Raw genomic sequence first — 27,276 nt, 5'->3', positions numbered from 1 at the left:
TCTGCTGTTGCTGAATGATGCGGGAGGAGAGGGATGGAGAAGTGAATAGAAACCTGTGAACAGGAGCAGCACGTGTTTACGTCTGTACGTAGAGCGCCGCATGGAGGACGGGTCACCTGTTACCACTGTTCTGAATTACATCAGTATCCAAGCAAAGCACTCATACATGTATTTTACAGAACGGCATTCAACAGAAAATGTAAGTCTTTAAAGCAAAAAATTTGATGTCGCGTTGTTGTCCATCAGACTGAAAATGTCTTCTAATAAGGGAGTCTAAGATATAGAGTAGTAATAAGTGGAGTAGATAGGCTAGAGTAATAGTAGTAGCAGTAGCGTTGCGAGGGGGGTGGGGCTTCGGGGGCTTAAGCCCCTTATGTATTGCCAAAAGCCCCTTAACTTTTTTTAAGATTGAAAAGGTTTCACTTTAAATAAAATAGAATTTACTATTATGGATTCTAATAATGTTGTGAAGTTTATAGGCTAGATAAATATTCAGATTTGATAGTCCTATAGCAGCCAGGCAATAGTTTGTAAACACCTGTTATCTAAGGCTGTGTTCCACTCCAGTTTTAGACACGAACAACAACTCTATGATATATTAATTATTTTTTTAAAAATATCTAAAACAACCAAAACACACCTATGTACATATAGAATGTTGCATTGAACAGTTTTGTTAGGAAAAAAAATGTAAATAATCAACTCCATAGCAGCTTACAAGTGATCAAGGGCTTAAGACGTTCCATTTCAGCCCATCAGCAAGGGTTCTGCCAGTAGTGGGCACTCATGCAACGCAAGCAATGACGTACATCCGAGTCAACGAGACTGAGGGAAGTTAGCTAGGGAAGGGCATAAAAAAGAACTGGAACGCAGCCTAGATGCATTTTTGTTGATCTAATCACAAATGGACAAAGCTAAAAGGTGTAAACAGGGTCTAAAACATTTTGAGCTTGTCCGCTTTCGACCACTTTCAGAGGTTGTTGGAAATGCAGACAATCATGTGGTCGAATGCATCGAACAGCCATAAAAGACCGCCTGCTCTCCGCCTACTGACCTTAAAGGTCAGTTAGATGAATATGTAAATATGTGCTTTGCACTTTCTTCTCAGTAACAATATAAACACAACAAAAATGAGAAAACAGAAAGCATTTTTTATAGAAAGCATGTTAGCACAAGCTTTGTAAATTAGCACTCCAGTAAAGTCACGTCACGTTTATTTATTTAGCACTTTATTCAATAGATTGCTTAAAAGCAAGCAGCTTTACAGTATCAACCATGAAAAACAGTGTCAGTGCCTCATTTCATCAGAAGCACAACTTCATTTTGTACTATAAAGCGGCTATCCAGTGTGTTCATGTTTTCACCCGCGGAAATCTTACCTCAACGAACTCAACAGACGAAATGAGTCAGAGAAGGGTTCCACGTGAAAGAAGGCGGAGCCTCAGTGCACACCTCCTATTACGTTATCGTCACGGACCAATGGTAGTACGAAGGTGTTTTGCAGCTGGAGCCAACTTTTCCTGAGAGTTCGCTTTGGCAAGCCATTTCGAACTCCCAAAACGAATTTGTTTTGGCCTGATTTTGTTTGAAATGACGTAACATCAGTTCGTTCTTTGATTTTGTTTTAAGTATTTTGGGGCCTTAATAGATAATCATTGTAGCATGTGTTGCTGGGAAGTGCGCTGGACAAACGGATTTAAACTGAGCCAAACTGAAGCAGAAAGTTTATTTTAAAACACGAAAAAGAATAACAGAAATATATATATATGCTATTACAGTTTCTGAGCAATTTTATTGACAAATCACAGGACAGTGTTGCAATTAAGTTTCTCAGCTCCTGATATGTGTGCGCGATCTACTGTCTGTATGTGCTACAATGTAGCAGCACATTCAGGGCCTGCAGTGCCGATGTTGTGGCGAATTTCGACTCTCTGCCAAATTATTACCTCCCTTGTTGAAGTCGCTACCTGATTGCCTAATCCTAACCTCACCCCTAATTCTAACCCCTCCCCCACACCTAATCTTAAACCTACCAATACTAGGGGGATAATAATTTGGCGGGGGTTAGAATTCAGCACAACACCGGTGTTGTGCCAAATTTTAACTCCCTGCCAAATTGTTACCCCCTCTTTGAGGCGGCTACCTGGTTGCCACCCCCACATCTAAATGAAGAGGCAGCACTATCAGTCTGGTGCAAAAAGAGGAAAGAAATTGAGCAACATAAGATTTTGAAAAGATATTGTTGAAATGGTGGTTGCTGCATCATAGTTTAATTTGGCATTTCACGAGCGCTTTGAAGACGCTGTACCAGAACTGTGTCAGTCTCATCCATATTGCAGTAATGAACATGCATTATGTTTGTTATCATGGGCACTTCAAAATATGTGCATAATTCTAGATACCTATTTATCCAAATTGTTTAGTTTTGTAGAATGTGATCATTAGCTTCTTTCCCATCAACCAGTTACATTTTACAACACAGTTTATTGGCTGCGTAAAAAGTCTGTCCGGGGGTGTTGAAAATCTGCTTAGGGCACCCAAAATGCTAGGGCTGGCCCTGCTTACCTGTACAATAAACTGCTTACCTGTACAATAAATCCTGTGTTATCTTTCTTTATGTTTCACACCGCTCATAATTTACCTGGGGTTAACAATTAATCCTGGGTATTCATAAGCATATGTTTTTCACTGTACATTTCTAAACCCTGGGTTAACATTCTTGTTTGCATATTTGTGGTGTCAGTGTCATTGATTGGATGAATGCAGCACACGACCTGTTTACATATAAGCTCTAACACTGCACATCCTGGTATTGCTGACTCTGCTATTGAGTATATGAATGGACATTTCAGACTATAAAGGTAAGAATGAATTGGTCTCTTCTTCACTCAAATTGTCACGTTTTCTGTCAGCATTTGGCACTTTTCCTCCCAAACGCTGAATTTACTGTTTCTATGCACAGTGTTTCTGTGACTGTCCAAAGCATGCAAATATGAGTGCGCGATTGGCTGTCTGTTGCTAAGCATCTAGCTGTAACATTCTAACACTGCATCATTTCACACTGTACACAAGTTTCACACTTCACAAGTTTGGCACCAAAATGCAGGGTTAACACAGCGAAAGCGATGCTTTTTTTTTCTATCTTGTTTTCTCGTGATCACGACTTAATTTTCTTGTGATCTCGACATAACGAAAGTTGTTTTCTCGTGATCTCGAGATAACAAAAGTAGTTTTCTCGTGATCAGGACTGCTCTAAATTACACAAATGTGCCAACAACTTTTGTTATCTCGAGATCACGTGAAAATAGTAAGTCGTGATCACGAGATAACAAAAGTTGATTTCTCGTGATCACGACTTAATCTCTGCTCTAAATTACACAAATGTACCAACAGGAACACATAATATGCATGCGCATGATGTCACCGTTTTCACAAATTCATGTTTTTGTACTTTACACAGAGAGACAATAATGGTATCATTTTCAGTAAAACTTGCACTTGTAACCCATTTTCGAAAGTTTGCATTTTTAGGCCCGCCAAACAGCATTGTAGTGTAAATGAATGGCTAAAACACATAAAAATGTTTACGTTTTTAGTTGAAGGTGGTGTCTTATAAATGGCCCCTAATTCTTTAAATATGTTTACTAATAAATTATTTTACTTTTAAGGGGTTTAAAAGGTTTCAAAGTGTAAATTTCTGAAAATAATACCGTCATCATCTCCATGTAAACTACAAAAACACGAATTTGTGAAAACAGTGATGTCATGCGCATGCATATTATGTGAAAAGTTTTACACATGCATATTACGCATGCAAAATGGAAAAGTTATTCCTTTGCATTTTTCATGTACAGATCACCATTTTCAAGACCCCCATTCACAGAGATCTGCGAAAACGACTAGTATAATGCATGCCAGGCCAGTAGTTAACAATCTCACTTTGTAAAGAAACACTATACACGCCTATAGACTGAACACGTAATACGCATGTGCATGATGTCACCATTTTGAGGCCCCCCAAACGGCATTGTTGTGTAAGTAAATGGCCAAAACACATAAAAAAGGTTTACGTTTTTAGCTTGAAAATGGTGTTGTATAAATGGCCCCTAATTCTTTAAGTATGTTTACTAATAAATTATTTAACTTTTGAGGGGTTTAACGGGTTTCAAAGTGCAAGTTTTTGAAAATGATACTGTTATTATCTCAGAGTAAACTACAAAAACACGGATTTGTAAAAAACAGTGACGTCATGCGCATGTGTATTACACATTTAGTTTGTAGGCATGTAGTGTTTCTTTACAAAGTGACATGGCCAACTACTGCCCTGGCATTCATAATACAGCGTTGATAGTCGTTTTCTGGGTTCCATGTGAACAGGGATCGTTTTGACAAACAGGAGCGGTTCTGGACCGTTTTTTTTTTTTTTTGTCTGTTGCCTCAGACCCCCTAAAACTACAATGACCTATCTAAAAGATCGGGCCAGTATTGCTTCAAGAAAGTTTATAATTTTCACATGTTTTAAATCTTATCAGTTTAAACATTCAAGCACAAGATGCCATGAAAGTAACTTAATTCAGTAAGCGTGTGCTGTGATCTTTCTGTACGTGCACACAGAAAGCCACATCTCATACAGCAAAATTTTGTCAAAATGCCCGTCTTGCATCCACGTAAACACAGTTAGTTATGTCTTAAGTGAACGAAAGCTGTTAAGAAAATATCAGATGCGCATCAATATAATGATCCATGCATTAATATTAATAAAACAACAACAACAAAAAAACTTTTGTATCTCTGTATATTTACATATTTTCATACAATAATACCTTTTTTACAAACACTATAAAGTACTGTTTATTTAATTTGTATCTTTATTCTCTTGTATTTATTAGTGCTATTGCTTGTGATTTGTTTATTTGTTATTATTTTATTTTTCTCTTTAATGTTTGAACTTTATATTTGTTACAGTTATGTTATGTTCATCTTAGTTTCTTGGACTTTTAGTTTGTTTTCATATGTCACATGTCTTCCTTTGTTCTGTTTTCCCAACACCTTTTAGTTGTCATGGTAATTCATTTAATCATTACAGGTGTTAATTATTAGTTCCCTCATTTGCTGTGTATTTAAGTTCCTGCCTTTTCACTCTTCAGTTGTCTGGTATTGCTTGTGTTAACTCGTGTTGTAGCACACTGTTACGTTTTTGGATTACCTTTAAGTCTTGTAAATAAACCTTGTTGGATTTCTATATTCGTCTTCGGGTCAGGGTCTCCAATGCAGATCCAGGAACTCAGGCAGCCACAGTGGGTCATGTGCCACGGGCAGCCATGGTGGGTCAGGTTCCACGGGCGGCCATGGCGGGTCAGGTGCCACGGGCGGCCACGGCGGGTCAGGTGCCACGGGCGGCCACGGCGGGTCAGGTGCCACGGGCGGCCACGGCGGGTCAGGTGCCACGGGCGGCCACGGCGGGTCAGGAGTGTCGGGAGGCCACGGCGGGTCAGGAGTGTCGGGAGGCCACGGCAGGTCAGGTGGCTCGGGCAGCCGCGGCAGGTCAGGTGGCTCGGGCAGCCGCGGCAGGTCAGGTGGCTCGGGCAGCCGCGGCAGGTCAGAGTCCGAAGATGACCACGGCGGGTCAGAGTCCATTAATGGCCATAGCAGGTCAAAGGCGGTTGAAGGCCGTGGTCGTGTAAGGTCCCCACCCACAAGCTCAAGCAGTTCGGAGGCCGCTGATGATCGCGGCCGTGCAGGGTCCCCACCCACAAGCTCCCCACCCTCAAGCTCCCCACCCTCAAGCTCCCCACCCTCAGGTACATGGCCCCCCCCCAAAAAGTTCTTGGGGAATTCAACGGAGTCCGTGGTGGTTTCTTGGATAAGGAGCTCGGGTGGCGCCGGCAGGGCAAGGCGCTCGGGTAACGCCGGCAGGGCAAGACGCTCGGGTGGCGCCGGCAGGGCAAGACGCTCGGGTGGCGCCGGCAGGGCAAGACGCTCGGTGACGGCCTCCGTGGCCGTATCAGGAAGAGCGGACTGCTCTGGGGCGGCAGCGGGCTGCTCTGGGACTGACTCACGGGCTGGAGCGGGCTCTGGAGCGGACTCACTGGCTGGAACGACCCCTATGTTCACAGACACTGGAGGGGCGGCCATCTTGCCCGTGGGCACTGGCAACGCGGCCATCTTGTCCATAGCATCCAGAGAGTTTGAGTGCGTACCAACCGGCGAGCTTGAGTGCGTACCAACCGGCGAGCTTGAGTGCGTTGCAACCGGCGGGCTTGAGTGCGTTGCAACCGGCGGGCTTGAGTGCGTTGCAACCGGCGGGCTTGAGTGCGTTGCAACCGGCGGGCTTGAGTGCGTTGCAACCGGCGGGCTTGAGTGCGTTGCAACCGGCGGGCTTGAGTGCGTTGCAACCGGCGGGCTTGAGTGCGTTGTCACCGGCGGGCTTGAGTGCGTTGCAACCGACGAACTTGAGGGCGTTGCAACAGACGAACTTGAGGGCGTAGCGGCCGGCGGAGGCTTAGGAATGCCAGCCGCTCGTACTGAAGTCAGCGGTGGATCAGCCACACTGGAACGCAACCCACTCTGCTCCCAAACAGATCCAGAGACGTGATGTGATTCTAGAAGATCAGCGGAGATGGGACGTGACTCAGGAAGTTTAACTTGGACTTGACTTGGCTCACGAAGATCAGCGGAGACTTGACTTGGTGTTGTAGTACTGGTGGCCGCCATTTTATGCGTGTTCTCTGGCGCGGCGGCCATTACATGATTCGGCGAGGTGTCGTATTTCTCCGCGACACCCACAGTAAATGGAGAGCCCACAGTCACTAAAGCAAACTCCAAAAAATGACTAAGAGAGGAACGAGGTCCCTCACGAATCAATTGTGTCTTAAGTGGCTGATTAACACCCTCACAGAAAAAGTCTATCAGTACACAGTCTGGCAGATCTGAACCATATGCAACATCCAAATATTCTCTGATGTATTCCTCCAACGACCGGGTGCCCTGCTTGAGCCATAATAATAATTGTGCAATGTTCATACCGGGCCAGTGTTCTCCAGGAAAGCCGCTGGATCCATGTGTTGGCGAAGTCTTCTGTAACGAAGCGAGACTCAGGCGGGGATCCATTTGCTAGCTTTATTATAAAAGAACGTGGTCGTACAGGCAGGGTCAAAGCAGGGGCAAACAGGAACAGCAGGGACAGGCAGAATCGTAGTCAGGATACAGGCAATAGTCAGGGCAGGCAGAAAACACTCACAGAACAGTATACCAGGCAAGGATCAAAGGTAGGCAGCAACGGGTCGATAACGGGTAACAGACAGGATCGGAAACAAACAGGCAGACAGGAAATAAACGCTCAGAATTGCAACAAGGGTTAACAAGACTTCGCAATGAGGTGGTGTGTGTGTGAGTCTTTTATAGTCCAGGTAATGATCTGCAGGTATGTGTGGCAATTGGTGATTGGAGTGGAGTGTGCATGTGATTGGAAGGGAGGATTGTGGGAAATGGAGTCCAGGAACTGACAGGAACAGACGGTGATTATGACATTAACAGTACTGGTAACACTTTACAATACGGGTGCACTAATATGCATTACAGTAATTCATGCTTAACTAATGCACAGATAATCACGTGTATGAAGAATTTAAACCATTAATTAACGATTACTGCATCAGCGGTTAATACAGATTCTATATGATTAATACTAATAGTTTAAGTAATATATGAATTGTTATTAATTGTTTGTCTTTGCGTCATTGCTTCACGTCTGTTTACATAAAGAACGAGTCCCAGCTAGTAGGCTATAGTGCATGTGAGGATGCTGCAGGTGGCGGATCATTTATAGCCTTTTCTCACAGCAGCTGGAATAATTAAACTTATCATTTTGATGATGGATTGTATTGTATGATCAATTAACGTTAGAGATTAGACTGTACAGAAATTGAAATCTAGAGGTAACGCTAATAGACACTAAATACACATAGTTACGCAATGCTGATGAGAACAAATTTGAGAACAAAGTATAACAATAATAATAATTTGCACGGTTTGATGTGATATGAGCTAAGCTATCGTAAGATTTAATCACCATTGGTAGCTCGATTTATTGTAATGCTTTTTTTCTCAGTTGGTCAGAACAAAAGTGGCAGATTTGTTATTTACTTGTTCAGATGACATTTTCCGGTGAAAATTCTTATTTTGGTCATACTTTTAATGCTACAATCTGTGATTCCGAAGTACAGTATCCACATCGGTGTGGTGACTGACAACGACACATTCTCCTCAAAACATTAGATTCATCCGAGCTGAGAAGCCGTGCAGATGCACAACCCACATAAAGATGATAATTCTACAAATAACTGCAATTGCAGGTTTCAAACAGAGATGGTGACAAAGAGGCAAAACTTATGGACTGTAGATTTAAATGTGTCATAATGTATTAATTCCTTAGTAACAGTATTAACTAAGTATAAATTTATGTGTTAATTACCACAATGGGTCGAAGCCACACTGTAAAACTCGATAAGTTACGGTAACTCAAACCATTTGAGGAAATCGATTGTCTTAAACCAAGTTTTAAAACATTAAGTTCAAATTCACTTATATTTTAGTGTTGGTTTACTCAATCATTAGAATAAACTCAACTTAAAGATTTTAAGTTTATTCCACTCATTCAGTTTGAATTCAGGTAACAAATCTAAGTCTTAAGAACTATATAGCTACTTAAATGGTTTGAGAAAACCAATTGCCTTAAATGGTTTTAAGGTTAAAGTTAAAGTTACATAAGACTAAGCAAAAACTAACATTGGTACAAAGCAAGGATGACAGAACAGGAGTACTGTAAAACTCAATAAGTTCAGAATACTCAAAACATTTAAGTAAACGAGCTCATTTTTTTAAGTTAGTAGAACTTCAAATTTTTGTGACAAGTGGGGCGGAGCCGAGAGCCGTGGAAGCGGAGCAAGGCCATTGTGGTGCACAGGTGTCTCTCAATAACAATCACGTCATCGGCATCCCTTCGCTGTTGCCTGCCCAGTTTCATTCAGTCAGAAGCACAAAGAAAATGGATTTAAAAAAATGGCTTATGGCAGCCTCCGTAAAAAAAAAAAAAAAAAAAACACAACGAAAAATGCTGATGAGGGAAGTTGACGTCATTCTGGTGAACAAAAGGTAAACAAGAGGGCACAACGAATAAATACAAACCAAACAGCAACGTGTTTTGTTATTTTGTTTTTGCAAGGAACAAATCTGGCGATCAATGAGAAAGAGACAGACAAAAGTGAGAAAAACATAAAGAAAATATTTTTAAAAGAATCATGCAGTAGGCCTAACTTTTTTTTTTTTCACGCTGTATGTTCAAGTTGCAATAAAATGTAATGTAGCTACCATATGTATTGGTTTGGTATCTCTAATCACTCTGTGGCTGGGTTTGCGTTGAGGCATTGCTAAGCCATAGAGTGTAGTAGTGGATTCCACACAGGCCAGATGTGGGTTGAATCTGGGCTGACAGTATGTTGCACTCTGGGAGTAGGCCTTGTGTGTGTGTGTGTGTGTGTGTGTGTGTGTGTGTGTGTGTGTGTGTGTGTGTGTGTGTGTGTGTGTGGACATCACATATAATGCTGACTGATATGTCTTTTATGTTTGTCTATGATAATTCATCTGCTGCTCCCACCCAAACACATGATCAGTTGAGAGATCAGCCACATGGTGTCAGTGTCTGACAGCAAATAAAGGCTGCTGTTGAACTGAGATTGTTAGTTTAATGCACTTTGTCAGGAATCGGTTTTGAATGAAACGTTCCTTGCAGTAGTTAATTTATATAGACATACAGTACTTGATGAGTAATAGCTCACCACATTAACATATTTGAGGAATACATTTAAAAATAATAGCCTATAGGCCCTACCAATGATAATTATGTGGGGGAAAAATTAAGTATTTTTAGGGGAAAACCTGTCACTCCACTCCACTGTTCCAGACCGCTTTTATCCTGTAGTAGGCTATAACATGCAAAGTGGCTTGGAACTATTTTTGTTTGCAGAGAAGAAAACATGGCTTTAATAATTAGCTAGCAATTTTTACAAAAGTTTCAAAGTTACTTAAGGTCAATAAATTATTACCACTGTCGTATAATATATATATAATAATATTTAACTCAGTCGTGCAGTTGTACTGAATATCAGCATATAATGTCAGTATTTGTCTTGCTAATGCTCAGAATTACAATAGCAATATTGCTCGTAATATTGCTTGCTAGCTCTGTACAGTCATTATCTGTCTTTATTGTAAATAACTAATCCACCAGCTTTGTTGGAAATGTACTGAGCCGTCAGCCCAAGTGAAGGTGATTTGTTTGTACAGGTACTGCTTTAATCCAGACTTTCTTATCAGATGTCAGAAATAGTTTGCCACTTTCGTTTAATAGGTGGGGGAAAAAAAACTGTTTCTAACAATATCCAACGGGTTTAACAATCTCTGCCTATTTACCATCAAACACACTCACGCGTTTTCAGTAAACGTGATTAATGGTGAAATGGGGGCTGGTTTAAGGCTTATGATGACTAATGGATCTTAAGCAGATCGAGGGGTATAAATGCTCATGGTACGCCTGTCCATGATTCACGTTTGACAGCTCTTAGAAATCGAACACCTGTATTTGAATATTATTTCTTTATTTTAAAGGCAAAAGAGATTTTAAAAGCAGCAGAAATGTCAGTAGTGAGCGCACTGCCTTTCCTGAAGCCTATCCACATGAGAGCTCCGATCTCCCCTGGCCGCCAGCGCCGGCACACGCTCCCCGCCAGCGAGTTCCGCTCGCTCAATACTGAGGACGCCATCAGTGTGTTCGAAATAGAGAGAGAGGGTGAGACAAAACTACAACACTCCTATTACAACCAGCGAAGTGTGTTATTAATTATTTTGGGAAGTGTTTTTCATAGGCCTACACTTTGCTATTTTGTTAATTTTGCCATTCCGTTAAGTTTAGCGTTTGATATTAGGCTAATTATAGTTTGATATTAATAAATAGGCTACTTTACATAGCCTACATTTGGTTAGGCTACAATGTGATTCACGTGTATATATATATATATATATATATATAAGTTAATAAGTTATTTTCTCGTTTTATCGCTCAGCTTTTATATCTGTGTCTGGGGAATGTCCTCTTCATCTGGATGAGGTCCGACACTTCCTCACCCTCTGTCCTGAGCTTTCTTTGGGCTGGTTTGAACAGGGGAGGCTTGTTGCTTTTATCATTGGATCACTCTGGGACCAGGACCGTCTTACCAATGTAATCTAACCTTCAAATCATGTATTTGTTATTGTCAGAAACTAATGATTTTAAAAAGCGTCATATTATTATTATTTAATCTTAACTTGTAGTTATGTTTCTTGTAATTGGTATACATGATTTAATTTGGTTGTCTCCCTTAATAGGATGCACTGACCCTTCATAAGCCTCATGGGACTACTGTCCACATCCATGTGCTGGCAGTCCACCGGACATTCCGCCAGCAGGGAAAAGGATCCATCCTCTTGTGGCGTTACTTGCAGTATCTGCGCTGTCTACCATATGTCCGCCGTGCCGTGCTCATGTGTGAGGACTTCCTGGTGCCCTTCTACCAGAAGTCTGGCTTTAAAGGGCAGGGTCCTTCTGAAATCACTGTAGGGCCACTTACCTTCATCGAGATGTATTATCCTGTACGGGGACATGCATTCATGCGGCGTAACAGTGGCTGTTAAGGGATCACTAGTCGTGTATCATTTTGGATCCCCAAAAGGCCAACGTGTGAAGCAGTTGGTGTGTTGAAGCAGCTTTTGGTTTTGGTCTAGATATTGTGTAGTTATATTTGTGTCCACTTTTGTAAGACTTTGGTCAGTTTAGCAAAGATGGTTAAAAACATTTTTTTTTTTAAAGAAAAGAAAAAGGGAACAAACTTTATCCCACCCTTTTACCTAACCTAACAGTGATGGCTGATATTTATTATTATTATTTTAATTCATCATGTCTTTTTCCTCAAAGTCAGGTTATCTAATAGACTAGGTTTATATTTTTGTTTATTTTGTATGGTATTTGTTATTATGCATTTCCCTATTTTTTTTTTTTTTTTATTACTCATGCACATTTTTAATTCATGATAGATTTTCTGTTGTGAGATCAGAGGTCAAGCCTGGAAAGATAAGGCAGTGGTTCAGCTATAAACCTACTTTGGGCTAGTTTTTGTGTTCAGTGACTTGTGGGTGCTTTAGATGTTTGTCTATTCAATGGAAGCATTAAAATAGCATCAACTGAACACTTTTCCACTGTGATCTCTTATGAAAAAAGCCACAAGAGAGCATACGATGTTGGGCTGGTATGTCTGTGAGTGCCAATGAGACAAATGTTTAATATACAATCTCACAAACATGAAAAAACTATTGGTTAGGCACCAGTACCATTTAATTTATTGATTAAAATTATTTGTTTACTTGCTTTAAAGCAAAGGATTGAACAGTTAATGTTCCATGTACAGAGGTGTTGCAAAACAGAAATCATCACCTAAATGTATGACAGAGAATTTGCGATGTTTAAGACTGGTTTCCATTGCCTTTCCCTGTAGAAATCCACCACTTATGCCTCAACAGTCTTGAATCAAGACATCTATGATTTTGTACATTTTGTAAGTAAAAATAAATAAAGAATTTATTTTTCAGAATGTTTGCTCTTTTCCCTCTTTAGATTAGTCAAAGTCATTGTGTAAATTTCTGTAGCGTTCACAGGATGATCATTCTGGTCTTAACGATGCTTTTATTTATTAAATAAGGCACAGAGAATTAGTCACATTTAAGGATTTTTTTCGCAAACAAATTATGAAAGACAAAAATATAAACATAATTGTTTCACAGAAAATAACATTCCCAAACTTATTTGTATTATTATTTGAAGCACTAGTTATTTGGTCCATCTCTAATCATATGTTCAAATACATTTAACATAAAAATATTCCAGATTGTAAGATTGTCACTCCTGTTCTCTTTTAAGGCACAAGTGCAGCACTCAGCAAACAATGTAAGGAGATAACAAAACAACAAACAAAACAAAACAATACATTCTATTCCAAGGGAAGCCACACATGGCTGGTTGTCAACAACAGTTCCCCTTGTTCAATTCAAAAACAGGATTGAAAGATCCTTGCAATCCATGAACAGAAGTACAGGAAGCTACAGTTCACAACATTCAAACTCCTAGTATGTTGATAAATGACAGAGGTTTTAAGTTGTCTATAGAGGGATTAAACCTTATTATTCATAGCAGTTAAGTGAAATGACTCTTTGGAGTTTATTTAATTGCTCTGCAGTTCTTTGGGCAAATACAAACAGCCAAAATAATAGGAAATTAACCATTATGTGAATGGTATTTTATATTTCAGTGATTGTTAGTGTGAAGTTGCATTTTTAAAAAAGTTTAAGGACAGATGAAACGAGTATAAAGCTTACTGTACACAATCATTTTGGAAGGACATTTACTGTCAGATATTTTAAGCTAAATAGACAGCAAGAGTACAGAACAGGCTTCAGTAACAACACATCAGTTTACCTGCACACTATCAGAGTTAGTGAGTTAGATATGGTCTGAACTGCTTAGGGAAAACATTGGCCATTTTGCATTTTAGGGTTACAAAGGTGCTGAACTCCAAACTAAATATGGAATTATTTGCTGTCTTCCTCTCTGTTTTTTCTCTTTTTTTAAATTGGGATTCAGCTTCTTGTTTTAGCCTACAAAGAACAAAGCTAGTGTACTACATGATCAATGTCATAGCGTTCACAAAACTTGCTGGTAAAGGGCAAGCAAGTCAGATGCTCTAGCCAATGCCAGTTTATGGGGTATATGTAGAACCAGACAATAAGTGAGGCCACCAACCCCACATAGACAAGCAGCGACAACAAAATAAGAGCACGTTTGCGGTACTTGTCCAAGGTGCCAAAAGTGACATATGGAAGGAAAGTAAAGGACAAGAGAAGACCACTGAGGAAGCCAAAGATGTGAGCAATGTTGTCAATCCAGGGCAGAAGGCCACAGGAGAAAAGGAAGAGAACAATACATAATAGCTTCAGGAAAGCCTTCCATGGCTTTTCCAACATCTGCCAGGCCTGGAACAGCTCCACAAAAAGACAGGCTAACAAACCGAACTGAGATCCTGCTGGACCTACCTATAATAGAAGAGAAAGTTTAAGTCATGTCAGTATCACGAAGGGTGAAAGTGCATTCCTTAAAGGCACTTGATGGTAGTTATGCTGTAATCTTTCAATAAAATTTCAATGGGACATCATTTCAATTAACTCTTATAATTAAATCTCTAAAGACAATTAAAAAAAAAAAAAAAAAAAAAAAAGATTTAAAGGAATAGTTTACCTATAACTGTAATTCAGCTTCCTCATCTCATTTCTGTTATTTATATTTAATAAAATGTTCAGGCTATTTTGTGTCTTCTAAAACCATACATAGCTTTGTTTGAAGAAAAGACCAAAATTTATACACAGAAAATTCCCTTTAACCTGTTCACAATATCCAAGAACTACTTTGTTTGCATACATTTGGAAGCTTGGTGTACTCACCATATAAGGCAAAGGAGGAGAAGAAACTACACACAGATTTCACTGATTCTTGAATGTACAGTATTGAGAGTGGTTTGAACATGCAGAACTGTGGACAAGGTGCTTAAAACATACAGTATTTGCCTGGTTTCACAGACAAGGCTTAAACCTAGTCCCAGACTAAAATGGATGTTTGAACTGTCTTAACTGAAAGCAACTTGCACTGAAAATATGTCAGCATCTTAAAATATGTCAGTGCCATTGTTTTGTCTCAAGATGCACACCAGTAATGTGTGAAATTTTTTCTAAGGCACATTTATAAAAGCTAATTTAACCATGGCCTACTCCTGGCTTAATCTAAGCCTTGCCTGTGAAACCGGGCATTGGTGAACACAACATTTTATAGTTTTAGAAAACAGTATATAGTGCACACGTCATAATATTATATTGTATAATTCTTTTTTTTTTTTTTTTTTTTTTTTTTTTTTTTTTTTTACATTCAGGGTCAAAAAAAGGCAATTTATTTATAAAGCATAATTTCAAATAACAGACTGTTGACCAATATGCTACACAACAATATACTATTACATACTATATATAATATACTTTTACTAAAAAAAAAAAAAAAAAAAAAAAAAAAAAAATCAACAGACAACCTTATAAAATGGAAACAAGGATAAACACATTTTATCTTTCAGTGTAATTAAATGGCAAGGATAAAAGATGGGTTTTTAAGATTAAGTTTGTCAGATAAGATGGATATACTGCACAAAATGTGCAGAGCTGTGGGTCCTTAGGACCAGGATTGAAAACCACTGTTCTCAGCAAGGACTTTAAAGCATTGTTCATTTTTTCTTAAGTGGCAGATAGATATGCATGTCATCATTGGAACGATGAAAAGAAACACTATGATTTTTAAAAACAGACCCAAAGGGTAGTATCTACAAAGAAAACCAGATGGGACCAAGAATAGAATCTTGAGGGACCCCACAGTTGAGAGGAGCAGAAGCAGATGAAAATTCACCTTGGTTAACTAAAACATCTATTAATGAGCAGTCCCTTGGATAACCACAGACTGATCAAGATGGGAGACAATAATACTATGTTATTGTGATACTGAGGTTTAATAGAAATCTTTATCACCTGAATCAACAGTTAACATTATAATAACTCATTAAGCACTTTTTAAAACGCATATTCTGTACTGATGTGTTCTAAACTCAGATGGAAAACTTAAAAATAGCATTTTTATATAAAAAAAAGTCTGTAACTCAAGGAGAGTCTAATTAGTCTTAAATTTGAGAGAACTGTTGTAATAGAAGCATGGATAATAAAAGTATGTTTAATAACTAATTTTGTATTTATTGAAAGAAAAAAAAAAAACAGATGATGTAGAGTAGATGATGACACAATGTTAATGTTTGGGTGAATTATCCCTTCAAAGACCAATGTTTAGATGATTAGGGTGACTTCCTGTTACATTGTCACAGCAGCTTTAGTCTGATGTTATTTCGTTAATGGAAATGTTTCAAAAATTTTCAATGGTTTGGCCACTATTAAAGCCTTGTTATTATGTAAAGGGGTAGAGAAACAAAGCGCTGAGTGTCAAGCAGGTGCATAAACAGTGGCTCAGATAAACAAAGCTGGTCTGAATCTGAGAGCAGACATGCCATTTTTTTTTCTAATGTTAATGCATGCCACTACAGGGTCAAATATGAATCCATTTAGCCATTTTCAGCCATCAGTGGATGCAACCATTTTGTATGATGAAAAAGATGATGCTGAAAAAGGAATGTGCTACAAATTATGAGACAATATCATTTTAAATAGACATAATGGCCCATTATCGGACCACTGGTTAAAAAAAAAAAAAAAAAAAAATTAAGGGCAGTTTTAAAAATTGTAAGTTAATTTAGAAGATAGTGGAAGTCTCTACCTTGCATAATAAATATGACTCCAGGGCTTTTTAGCTTTCTAACTGATTGGATTTGATCATAGATTTACAAAGCATGTATCATATTTACTAGAGCAAAGAAATTTATCCAAGCACATTTGCACTTGCTCCACATAATATTTAAAGGGTTAGTTCACCCAAAAATGAAATTTCTGTCATTAAGTACTTACCCTCATGTAGTTCCAAACCCGTAAGACCTTTGTTCATCTTCAAAACACAAATTAAGATATTTTTGATGAAATCCAAGAGGTTTTTTTTTTTTTTTTTTTTTTTTCTTTATATCCCATAGAAAGCAATGAAATTACCACATTCAAGGTCCAGAGAAGTAGTAAAGACATGGTTAAAATAGTCAACATGACTACAGTGGTTAAACCTTAATGTTATGAAGCGACAAGAATACTTTTTGTGTGCAAAAACAAAACAAAAATAACTTTATTCAACAATTTTTCCTCTTCCCTTTCAGTCTGTTACGCAGTTGCCGCAGTGAATGCAGTGCAGAGCTTCCGTGTTTACGTCAGAACACCGACTCTGTATTGGCCGGCTCCTGCGTCAGCATCACACGCATGTGTCGCGTGCTCACGTGAACAGCCTCGGCCAATACTGAGCTGGCATTCAGACGTAAACACGGAAGCTCTGCACTGCGTTCACTGTGCCAACTGCGTAACAGACTGAAAGGGAAGAGGAAAAATTGTTAAATAAAGTAGTTATTTTTGTTTTGTTTTTGCACACAAAAAGTATTCTCGTCGCTTCAAAACATTAAGATTGAACCACTGTAGTCACGTTGACTATTTTAACCATGTCTTTTACTACTTCTCTGGACCCTGAATGTGGTAATTTCGTTGCTTTCTATGGGAGATAAAAAACCTCTTAGATTTAATAAAAAATATCTTAATTTGTGTTCTGAAGATGAACGAATGTCTTGCGGGTTTGGATTGACATGAAGGCGAGTAATTAATTACAGAAATTTAATTTTTGGGTGAACTAACCCTTTAACATACAGTGTGTTTATGTTTCAATGATATATGCCATATCTCAGAAATCTGGCCTATAGCCAGTTCTTACACAACTACACCTTTTTAATAGTTGTTCTCAATCTATTCCATGTTTGGCTGTATAGATTATCAGAACTGGTAAATAGCAGCCCTAATGCACGCAGTGATGAAAATCCACTACAGAGGCTACTTGTTGTGACCTGATTAGAATGACGTCAGGGCTGAAAAGGGTTGCTTGGGCAGATGGCTAATCTGAGATATCTTACCTTTCCGCAAGGCCAGAAGAAGAGGAGTGAGACAGGAAACATGCTCTCTCTCTCTCTCTATCTCTCTTTCTCACACAAACACACACACACACACCTCCCACACACACAGTTCTCACACTCACACACCCGCAACAGGATTCCATGCTCCTGTCACACTTTAGGGAGGAGCTCTGTCGTAAAGGTGTGGGGTATCAGACAGGAGTGTGAGTAAGGTCAATGAGATTACATTGCGTGTGACCCAACCCTTTAAGAGTAACGTCCTTTGTCTACATGTTTCACTCAGATTTTAAGATCTGCGTCACATGTAAACCTTAGGTTATTGCTACTACAATATAAAAATAATTGACTGTAATATCATTTTACAATTACATGCTTACATATCACTGGTAATTTTGAAAAAGGTGCTTATGATGTACATGAATAACCTGGTTTCATGTTATATATAAATATATAGACAAGGAATGTGAGAGACATCTCAAAACAGGAGTTCTGCTGTGTTTAAGATTAATGTGGAGAACTTGAGTCTAATTTATGCACATTCTGAGATGACTGTAAACATCCAGAATTCTAAATCTTAACGCAAGCAACAAAGCGAACACTCCAGTTTTGCTCTTTTCATAGGTTTGCTTAATTAAATATATTTTTGTCTGCTATAGGTTTGGACAAATCACACATACTACCAAGTTATCACTACAATTAAAACAAGTCACATTTAAAGAAAGACTATAGTACTACTGCCTTGACCTTTCTCATACCATTTTACAAAATAAATGGTAATTTAAAGGTGCCATAGAATGGGAAACTGTATTTACCTTGGCATAGTTGGATAATAAGAGTTCTCTTCATGGAAATGACATACTGTGAGCCTCAAACACCATTGTTTCCTCCTTCATATGTAAATCTCATGCGTGAAAAACACCACGGAAAAAAGGGCGAACCCCAACATAACACCGACTGTTACATAACAGTCGGGATCATTATTATTTACACCCCCAAAATTTGCATACACCAGCCCATGTTGTAGGCAAGGCAGTATTAACGTTGTGGAGCTGCACAGCCGAATCATCAGAAGTTCTGCAGGTATTGTACAGCAAGCAAGCAAGGACAATAGAGAAAATGGCAGATAGATTGATAATAACTGTTCATGATCCATGATATCATGATATATTTAGTGATATTTGTAAATTGTCTTTCTAAATGTTTTGTTAGCATGTTGCTAATGTACTGTTAAATGTGGCTAAAGTTACCATTGTTTTTTACTGTATTCACAGAGACCAGAGCCATGTCGTTATTTTCATTTTTAACCCGAAAACACTTGCAGTCTGTATAATTCATAAACGCATCTTCATTCTTATTGAGTTTCTCCAACAGTGTGTAGCTTTAGCCACGTTAGCCGTGCAGCACACTATCAAACTCATTCAAAATCGAATTTTAGCAAACATCCACAAAGTACATGCCATACTTACATGATCTGATATGCTGCTTCACGAACAGTTTGTAAAGATCCATTTTGAGAGTTATATTTGCTGTGTTAACTTCTGTATTATTTATGCAATGTTTAATGGAGTCGCGAGCTTGGGGGCAGGGAGCACTAGCATTTAAAGGTGTACACACACCAAATCAGCGCATTTTTCCTCCCACCCCAAAATAGGCTGTTAAAACATGGTATAATAAAAAATCTATGGGGTATTTTGAGCTGAAACTTCACAGACACATTCTGGGGACACCTTGTGAAATGGCCATTCTATGGCACCTTTAATAAATGTTAATAAATGGTAAATAAATGGTAATAAATGCTAACGTGGCTCTCATGCTGGAGCCAGTTCTCGCCCAGGAGATTGGTTTGTGTGTTGGCTTCCATGGCTATTTTCATGGTAAAGAACATGTTAAATACAACTAAAGGTATAGTAATTAAAGATTTTTACATTTTTCAATAAAAACTTTGTTTCCGAACTGCCTACTACAGTTGTTAAATAACGATCTTGATTTACAAGTATGAATTTTGAAACATTTCAACATCCAAAAGAATTTGATTAAAAAAGCCTAAAGTGATTACATGATAATGACTCTAATCAGATGATTATTATTAAATTACTGCAGTTAGCAACTTAAGGGTTCGTATTCTCAAATAATTTTATCTTACCACTAGGAGTCCTTCAGAGTTCCAAGCTAGTTTTAGCTTAAAACCTATTCACAAAAGTTTTACTAAGGAAATCTTAATATAACACTATACTCTTAAGAGTAAGGCAGTGTTGACCCCGTTTCTATAGATGATGCCACTTTTTATGAGCACACTCTTATAAATCGCACACAGTGATTGGTAGTAAAGCGTAGCTAAAGATATGAATATATACATTATGTATTACAGTACGAATAACAATCAAGTATTACACCTATGGCTAATTTTATTGGGTTTCCCCTAATCAATAAAACTAATTGGTGGATATATTTGTGGATATCCACATTTAAAAAATACTGTACGCATATAGCGATGGATAATATAGAACCACCAAAGATAAGACAAAAAAAAAAAAACTTAACTACACTTAAAACTAAGAAAATACCTTTGTGATACAGGTGATGCCTTTTTAAAAGGTTGATTTCATTGCAATATTCCAATATATTTACTCAACGTAAATGTTTATGCAGTGTGGATTGTTTCACTTAAATTTCCGCATTAGGAGCAACTTTTAGGTGAAAATGTGGTTAACTGGAGTGTTCAATAAGATCAGATAAAGGCTCATAGCATTTACATATTGAACACTACCAATTAAAAGTTTGGAATAATTAAAGATGCTCTCCATAACTTTTTTGGTTAAAAATGATTCAAAACCAAATTCTGAGCAAGTACATAACCAGGCAGTGTTCAAAACTATCTCCTTACCATAGCCTAATTCACAACGGTAAGCTTGTAATAATGTTTTATAATAAAATCGGTAGTGGTGGGTTTCCGCGGGAAATTCGAATATGTAGCCATTCGTCTTTGCGTCATTACGTCAACGTCTGTAAACAGAAAGGAGGAGTCCCCGTTAGTAGGCTATATGTGAGTATGCTACTGGTAGCGGATCACTTACAGCATTTTCTCACAGCAGCTGGATTAATTAAACCTATAATTTTGATGGCGGATTGTAATCCAGAAAGGTCCAAATGACAATCATCAGTGACAACTAGAGAGTCACCAGTAGTTAAAAGCAAAAGACTTCGGACTGCAGAGTGGCTACAGAAATTGAAATCTACAGGTAACGCTAATACACACTAAATACACAGTCACGCAATGCTGATGTTGTTGACATTAACAATTTGAGAACAAAGTATAAGGATAATAATCATTGCACGGTTTGACGTGATCCAAGCTAAGTGATCATTAGATTTAATCACCATTGGCAGCACTATTTATGCTTTTTTCTCAGTTGGTCAGAACAAAAGTGGCAGATTTATTACTCGTTTAGATGACATTTTCCAGTGAAAATTCTTATTTTGGTCATACTTCCAAGACGTAGAATCCGTGATACAGTATCACCAATGTGGTGACTGGCAGCAAAAATTAGATTAATCTGTGCTGAGGAGCCGTGACGATCCACAACCCATGTAAAAATGATAATTCCACAAATAACTGCAATTGCAGGTTTCAAACAGAGATGGTGACAAAGAGGCAAAACTTGCGGACTGCAACTTTAAGATTTTTAATGTTTTTCAAAGAAGCCACTTATGCTCACTAAAGCTGCATTTATTTGATTAAAAAATACAGTAAAAATAATAATAATAATAATAATAATTTTGTAAAATATTATTACAATTTAAAATAACTCTTTTCTACTCTAAAATGTAATTTATTCCTGTGATGGTAAAGCTGAATTTTCAACAGTCTTTACTCTAGTATTCAGTTTCACATGATCCTTCAGACATCATTCTAATATGCTGATTTGTTACTTAATTATCAATTATTGGTAATCATATTATCAATATTGAAAAGTTTATTTTTTATTTTTATTTATTTAGTCCAAAAAATGTTTTTAAGTGTTTGTGTGTTTTGTTCAAACGCTTTCAAACTTTAGTTCTACTACAAAGTTTAAATAAATATTGCTCTTTAATCTAGTATAGCAAATTACTGTAGTAATTTACAAATCTTTACTATCCTCTGTCAGAACAGGCTAGTCAATTCAAACGAGAACGCTGGAAAGAAGTTATATCAAGAAAAGAAACACAAATGAATATGCTGAAAGATACAGTGCAACTAACCAAAATGTATCATCAGATAATGAGGAGGAGAAGTATGCAGTTCATTCGTCCCACTGGAAAGAGTCAACCACATTGTATTTTGGGATACAACATTCCACACATTCTGTTGTAGGTGTATACTATAGTGCAAATATTACCAGGAATTCCATGATTTAAAATTTGCATATACTGTAGAAATAGATTAGTATGCTATTCTGCACATAGCCAATAATCTTCTGCAGAAGTTAATTGTTGCAGTGATCTCACTTCCTGTATAAGGTTTTTTTTTTAGATCTGCAAACTCAGCAGTGCTTTTTAATATCTCATAAACATCACTAATCCATCCCTGACAAGAGGAGTGCATTCCAAATTTCCGTCAGCACATGAGAGTGAAGATAAGAGCCTGGATTAGCCAAGGACTAATAAGCAGATAACACACATCGATCACCAGATCTACCTGACACTGAGACAGGTAGAGAACATTTGATAAGGACATGCAGTGCCAGAGTGGAGGGTGACCAACTTAGTATGTCTTAGTAAGTGTGATGTAAATAGATAGACAACTGTGAAACAGTGCTGAAATTTCACCTGTAACTATCAGTTCCTCTAGCATAAACATCAGCTTTTCACTATTCTGTTTGGGAAATGAGGAAAAAAAAAAACAGAGCAGGACTGGGATCACTGTAAATCTCCAAGTTCTGGGTCAACCCTACTTTGAATTAGATAATGTGTTAAAAGCCATTTAAGCAGTTTGTGGGTAACTGCCTTGCCAATATAACTGTAAGGAGGTACAGCAGCACTGTAACACTTCAACACCTAATTTATAACCCTCTCTTTAATAATTCTTTATGAATATGTAAAATCCATCAGCAGTGACTGAGCCTCATACTCCTGTTTTACAAACTACATTATCATCATCAATCCTGGTGGCAGCAGAAAATGTAGATTGGATTTTATTATTGCTGGTTAATTTTGTCTGATTTTTTTTTTTTTTAAATTGAATTGATTGCACTGTTCTGTATTTTCTACAGAAATGTTTGAGAATATCCTGCTTGGCTGGTGAGATTTCTGGACTTCCAATAAATCTTTTGCTTTCATATTCTCCATCCTGAGAAATGGCGTACTTGAAAGGACACGCCAAGAAGTGACAGCAGCACTATTTAAGTTAATTCAAAGTTAAATTAACTGTCATTCAAATAGTAAAAAAAGAAACCGTTTTCCATGATACATTTATTTTAATCTAAAACCTCCATGTTGGAAAAAAACAATGCTCATCCATGTTATTTAGTAACTACCTAATTTAAAACTATGTTTTTACATGACTTATTTGAGATTTCTTTGTTTTTGTTTTCCCCATCACTGGGAATTTAATCCATTTAAATTTAAGCTGATGACTTGGACTTGAAATTTTAATTACAATGTGGACAACTGAAAAGGAGCAAATAAGAACAAACAATTATAAATAATAATGTGATAATATTAGAATTGAAATAAAGGAATGCAAATAGTGTGAGTGGTGGTCAGTATGCTTTTGCTTTAAACTCTAGATTGGACAGGTTTGTCAGAGTTTTAGCCGATTTGTGGAGGGAAGCTGAGGTTGCAGGAGGTTGAATAAGGACAACTACAGTGGCTTTAAGTTACATTTGACCATTGTACAATTCAAGTAACTTTCTACAAGTGCAGGTCAGAAAGGAAGGGTTAGAGGCAGAGAAAAAAATGCAGCAATAGAGGAAAGGTAAGACAGATAGGCCACTGGGGGAACTTTTACCCTCCAGACAGGGTTATTTATTTCACCCAGTAATCCCAAACAGCTTCTCGAGTTAATGAATTAAGCTTCTGTACTTGGCAGGTTTCAATGGGGGCACATTCCTCTTCCCTCTTCTTTTCTTTACTCACTTTCTCTCACCCTCACTTTATCGTTTGCCAGATTTTCTCTGTCTCTTTCTCTCCCTATTAAATAAATAAATAAATAAATAATAAAAACCTGACCATCTGACGTAAATAGAATTAACGGTCTTCTCTTTTCTGCTTAATGGTACACAAGAAATTTGGAGATAAGAAAAACAAATAAAATTAAGAAACATGTCAACAAGAACTTTAAAGGTAAATTTAAGATTAAGAATAGGAGGTTACTCTTTTACCCTAAGGCAAGTGAACAGAAGTTTACATTACACTATATATGCTTATGATTTGCGAGAATGCTTATTTACACCATCTACCAAAACTAAATGATCTGGGTCAATACAAGTTCTGGCAACTGCCATAGACAATACATTTCAACTATGGGGCAATGCCTGTAAGAGTATAGAAGCAGGAATGTGAAGGTAATTTTTATTAAAATACTTATAGTAACGTAGATACAGTACATTGCCAGGTGATACACATGGTGTCCTCGCATATACCGGGCGATATATCGCATTTACCAGCTATTATCACACTTTTTATCAAGCAATGTTACTCTTTTATCAAATAATCTTACTTAGTAATATTATTATGCTGTTGTATAGGCATAATTTCAAAAACGTGTTTAATGTGACTTGGCTCATACACTTTTATTGTGTGTCACTTTAAATACCTTTTTAGTTTGTTTTAACTAAGCAAGGGACAAATCGACATGCCAGTGATGTTTCTGACAGAGCTTAAGTAGCATTAAATCTAGAACATTCTGTAATGGTAATATGTGTTGTCATAGGGTCATTTTAATGCATTAGGTGAAGTTTAGGTGAAGTTTAAAATGTGCTGTGCACTTGTCTCATACCTCTGCTCTGTACGGTAGGAAGAGGGCGCTGGCAAGGTTTCCTGTAATACCACTGAGAATGTAGATGATGGAAATGCGTAACCAGCCTGCTAGTTTCTCCAGGTCTCTAAGTATAGTCATTTGGAAGATCACTGACACCAGGCAATGCAGTAAACTGAAGAACAATCACATGAGCATGGGTCAAAGAAACTGTCAATAACATTTTTGTGTCAAATCTAGTAATACTCTCAGTCTCAGCGCTACCCGGTTAAATTGTGCACCCAAAAGCCACGCTCGAAAGCAGATCGAATGTGCGCTGTGCTTCTGCCGCTCTATCAAGTGATAAACTGTGCAAGTCGCTTGCTTTATTCAGATTTGACTCAGAATTTTGTGATATAGTGGTGTGGTGAATCTACATGTAGCTGAAAACGACCCTGTAAACTGCATGATGAGGTAAATTGTCAACCCAGCACCCTTATCATAATTTACCTTGCAGCTACGAACACTGTAGAAATATGGTGCTTTGGCAGAAATTTATTTATTAAAAATGTTGCTATTATTACTTACATTAAATATTGGGGAATATAAATCTCTTTCATAAAGTTTTTTTTAGTAGTTTCTACATGTGTTTACACTATCTTTTTATTAAAAATTCTAAATTTATTTATTCATTTATTTTAGAAACCATATCAATCGTAACGAGGAGCATGGTTTTACCTGTGACTACCATGATCTTACCAATTGTTGAACTTTTTAATCGTTCTAACGAATTTCAATTGAAGTAAATGTTAATTCAATTAGAACTTGATGAAATATAAATATTAGTGTCTTACATAAATTAGGTGTTAACTCTAGTCTTTACCAATGTTACTTTTGTTAAAGGGATAGATCACCCCAAAATATAATTTACTCTTTCTCATGTCATTCCAAAACTGTATGTCTTTCTCTCTTCTGTGAAACACAAAAGAAGATATTTTGAAGAATGCTGGTAACCCAACCATTACCCTTGAAAATTAAAAAAAATACCCTTCTATTAAAAAAAAAAAAAGACATTTCTCAAATGATCTTCTTTTATGTTCCACAGAAAGTCATACATTTAGGGTGAGCAGTAAATTTAGCTACTTTATAGCATATTAGCGCAAAATCAGTGCTTTACTGTCAAGCGCATATCTATGTGACACAAATTAAATAATAATTATATTTATATATAAATATAAATATAAATATATATAAATATAATTATATATTTCTGCCATTATATGTTTCACGGGTGAACTTGTGGGCCGGATGGGCTAGATTTGTCCAGGGCCAAATTTTATCCCCAGTCCAGCCCTGATAAAGACCTAAACCTTACCCAGCATGAAGAAAAAGGGAGAGCCACAGTCTATAGAACTGATCTGGGACACTGGGGTTCAGGAATGGCAGCAACCCACACACATCATCCAGGCAGTGGACCTATCAGGGTACAGATGTATAACAACAAAAAATAAATGTCCTTTCTTAAAGTATTACCATTTAATTCTGTCCAGAGAAATCTATTTGCAGATAAACAGAGAACCACAGGGCATTTTTAAGTTAAGCTTTTAAAAACTAGGGGTGTGCATGTATAGTCGAATATTCAATCAATTTTGATGGCTGGGCTGAAATTATTTTTTCAATGTAAATGGATACCTGTGAACAGAGTGTGGCCTCCTCATGGAAATATCCACGCATGAATTGGCAGTACTCCCAAGTGGTAATTTCACATCTTTATAAATAGATCAAAACAGAACAGATTTGAATAAAATTTATCAAATTTGACTGTCAGATAAAGAGGAGCTGGATACAAATTCACTCAAAAATTAAAATGATGTTCTTGTTTTTTTTCCATTTCTCATTCCAGACCAATTTTTTTTCCGCTAAATTTTTTTTCATTCTGTCACAGATCAGTTAGGTTCACTGAAATATGATTTGAGGGCTATGGTGGATGACAAGATTTACAGTAAACATAAATTTGAGTTTGTTCCTGACACAAATACTATTATTGTGCTTATTATTTCTGGAGCTCATCAGCACTGGTCCTCATTCACTTTAATTGAATGGAAATGCATGAACATTATTCTGAACATTTATTTTTGTGTTCCAGGAAAGAAAGAAGTGTTATGGTTGTAGAACAATATTAGCGTTAGTAAATTTCATTTTTGAGTTAACTATTTATTTCAAGGCAATTACTACATGTATGAAACTAGAACTGAAGTGGCTTTGAAGGCAAGTATATGGCAAAATTGTCTACATGTTTAATGTAAACTGTCATCATCTAAACCTTGCTTTTAATTCTTACAAACGTTCATTCATTACCTTCCTTTAGTTCCAATACAGCATGGCCTGCCCTTCAGTGTGCAGTCCATGTGTTTGTATCCTGTGTGGTTCCATGTTTTAGGGTATGTACAAATCTGCAATAGAGGAATTATATATATATATATATATATACACACACACACACACACACACACACACACACACACACAAGTTAGGTCCATATATATTTGGACACAGGCACAATTTTCATAA

General features: G+C 37.5%; 2 protein-coding genes across 5 annotated transcripts in view; one reads left to right on the top strand and one right to left on the bottom strand.

The window, feature by feature from the left end:
* The first annotated feature begins 72 nt into the window (after positions 1–72).
* On the top strand, positions 73–12,278 carry aanat1 (arylalkylamine N-acetyltransferase 1). The gene is made up of 4 exons (XM_051895875.1): positions 73–199; positions 10,666–10,846; positions 11,121–11,275; positions 11,422–12,278. The coding sequence occupies exons 1-4, from the start codon at positions 101–103 to the stop codon at positions 11,725–11,727; spliced, it is 741 nt and encodes a 246-aa protein (XP_051751835.1). The 5' UTR covers positions 73–100; the 3' UTR covers positions 11,728–12,278.
* A 474-nt stretch (positions 12,279–12,752) lies between these two features.
* Positions 12,753–27,276, bottom strand: part of LOC127513801 (inactive rhomboid protein 2-like) — a 69,377-nt gene continuing 54,853 nt past the window's right edge. For all 4 annotated transcript variants that reach the window (XM_051895854.1, XM_051895851.1, XM_051895852.1 and 1 more), the window contains 5 exons: positions 27,064–27,158; positions 26,398–26,473; positions 26,081–26,181; positions 24,748–24,901; positions 12,753–14,175 (listed from right to left, as the gene is read on the bottom strand). In XM_051895854.1, coding sequence (XP_051751814.1) covers positions 13,756–14,175; positions 24,748–24,901; positions 26,081–26,181; positions 26,398–26,473; positions 27,064–27,158 — 846 coding nt within the window. In that variant the 3' untranslated portion in view covers positions 12,753–13,755. The remainder of the gene's footprint in view (positions 14,176–24,747; positions 24,902–26,080; positions 26,182–26,397; positions 26,474–27,063; positions 27,159–27,276) is intronic.

This window comes from Ctenopharyngodon idella, chromosome 6, assembly GCF_019924925.1.
Source record: "Ctenopharyngodon idella isolate HZGC_01 chromosome 6, HZGC01, whole genome shotgun sequence".
NCBI classification, from domain to species: domain Eukaryota; kingdom Metazoa; phylum Chordata; class Actinopteri; order Cypriniformes; family Xenocyprididae; genus Ctenopharyngodon; species Ctenopharyngodon idella.
This window is presented reverse-complemented; position numbering and strand designations above follow the sequence as displayed.

Bases quoted from the DNA above. Each gene is read 5' to 3' on its own strand.
- aanat1 (XM_051895875.1), top strand. From the start codon at position 101: ATGGAGGACGGGTCACCTGTTACCACTGTTCTGAATTACATCAGTATC. The intron at 200-10,665 runs GTAAGTCTTTAA...TTTATTTTAAAG, and splicing joins AACGGCATTCAACAGAAAAT to GCAAAAGAGATTTTAAAAGC. The intron at 10,847-11,120 runs GTGAGACAAAAC...TTTATCGCTCAG, and splicing joins GTTCGAAATAGAGAGAGAGG to CTTTTATATCTGTGTCTGGG.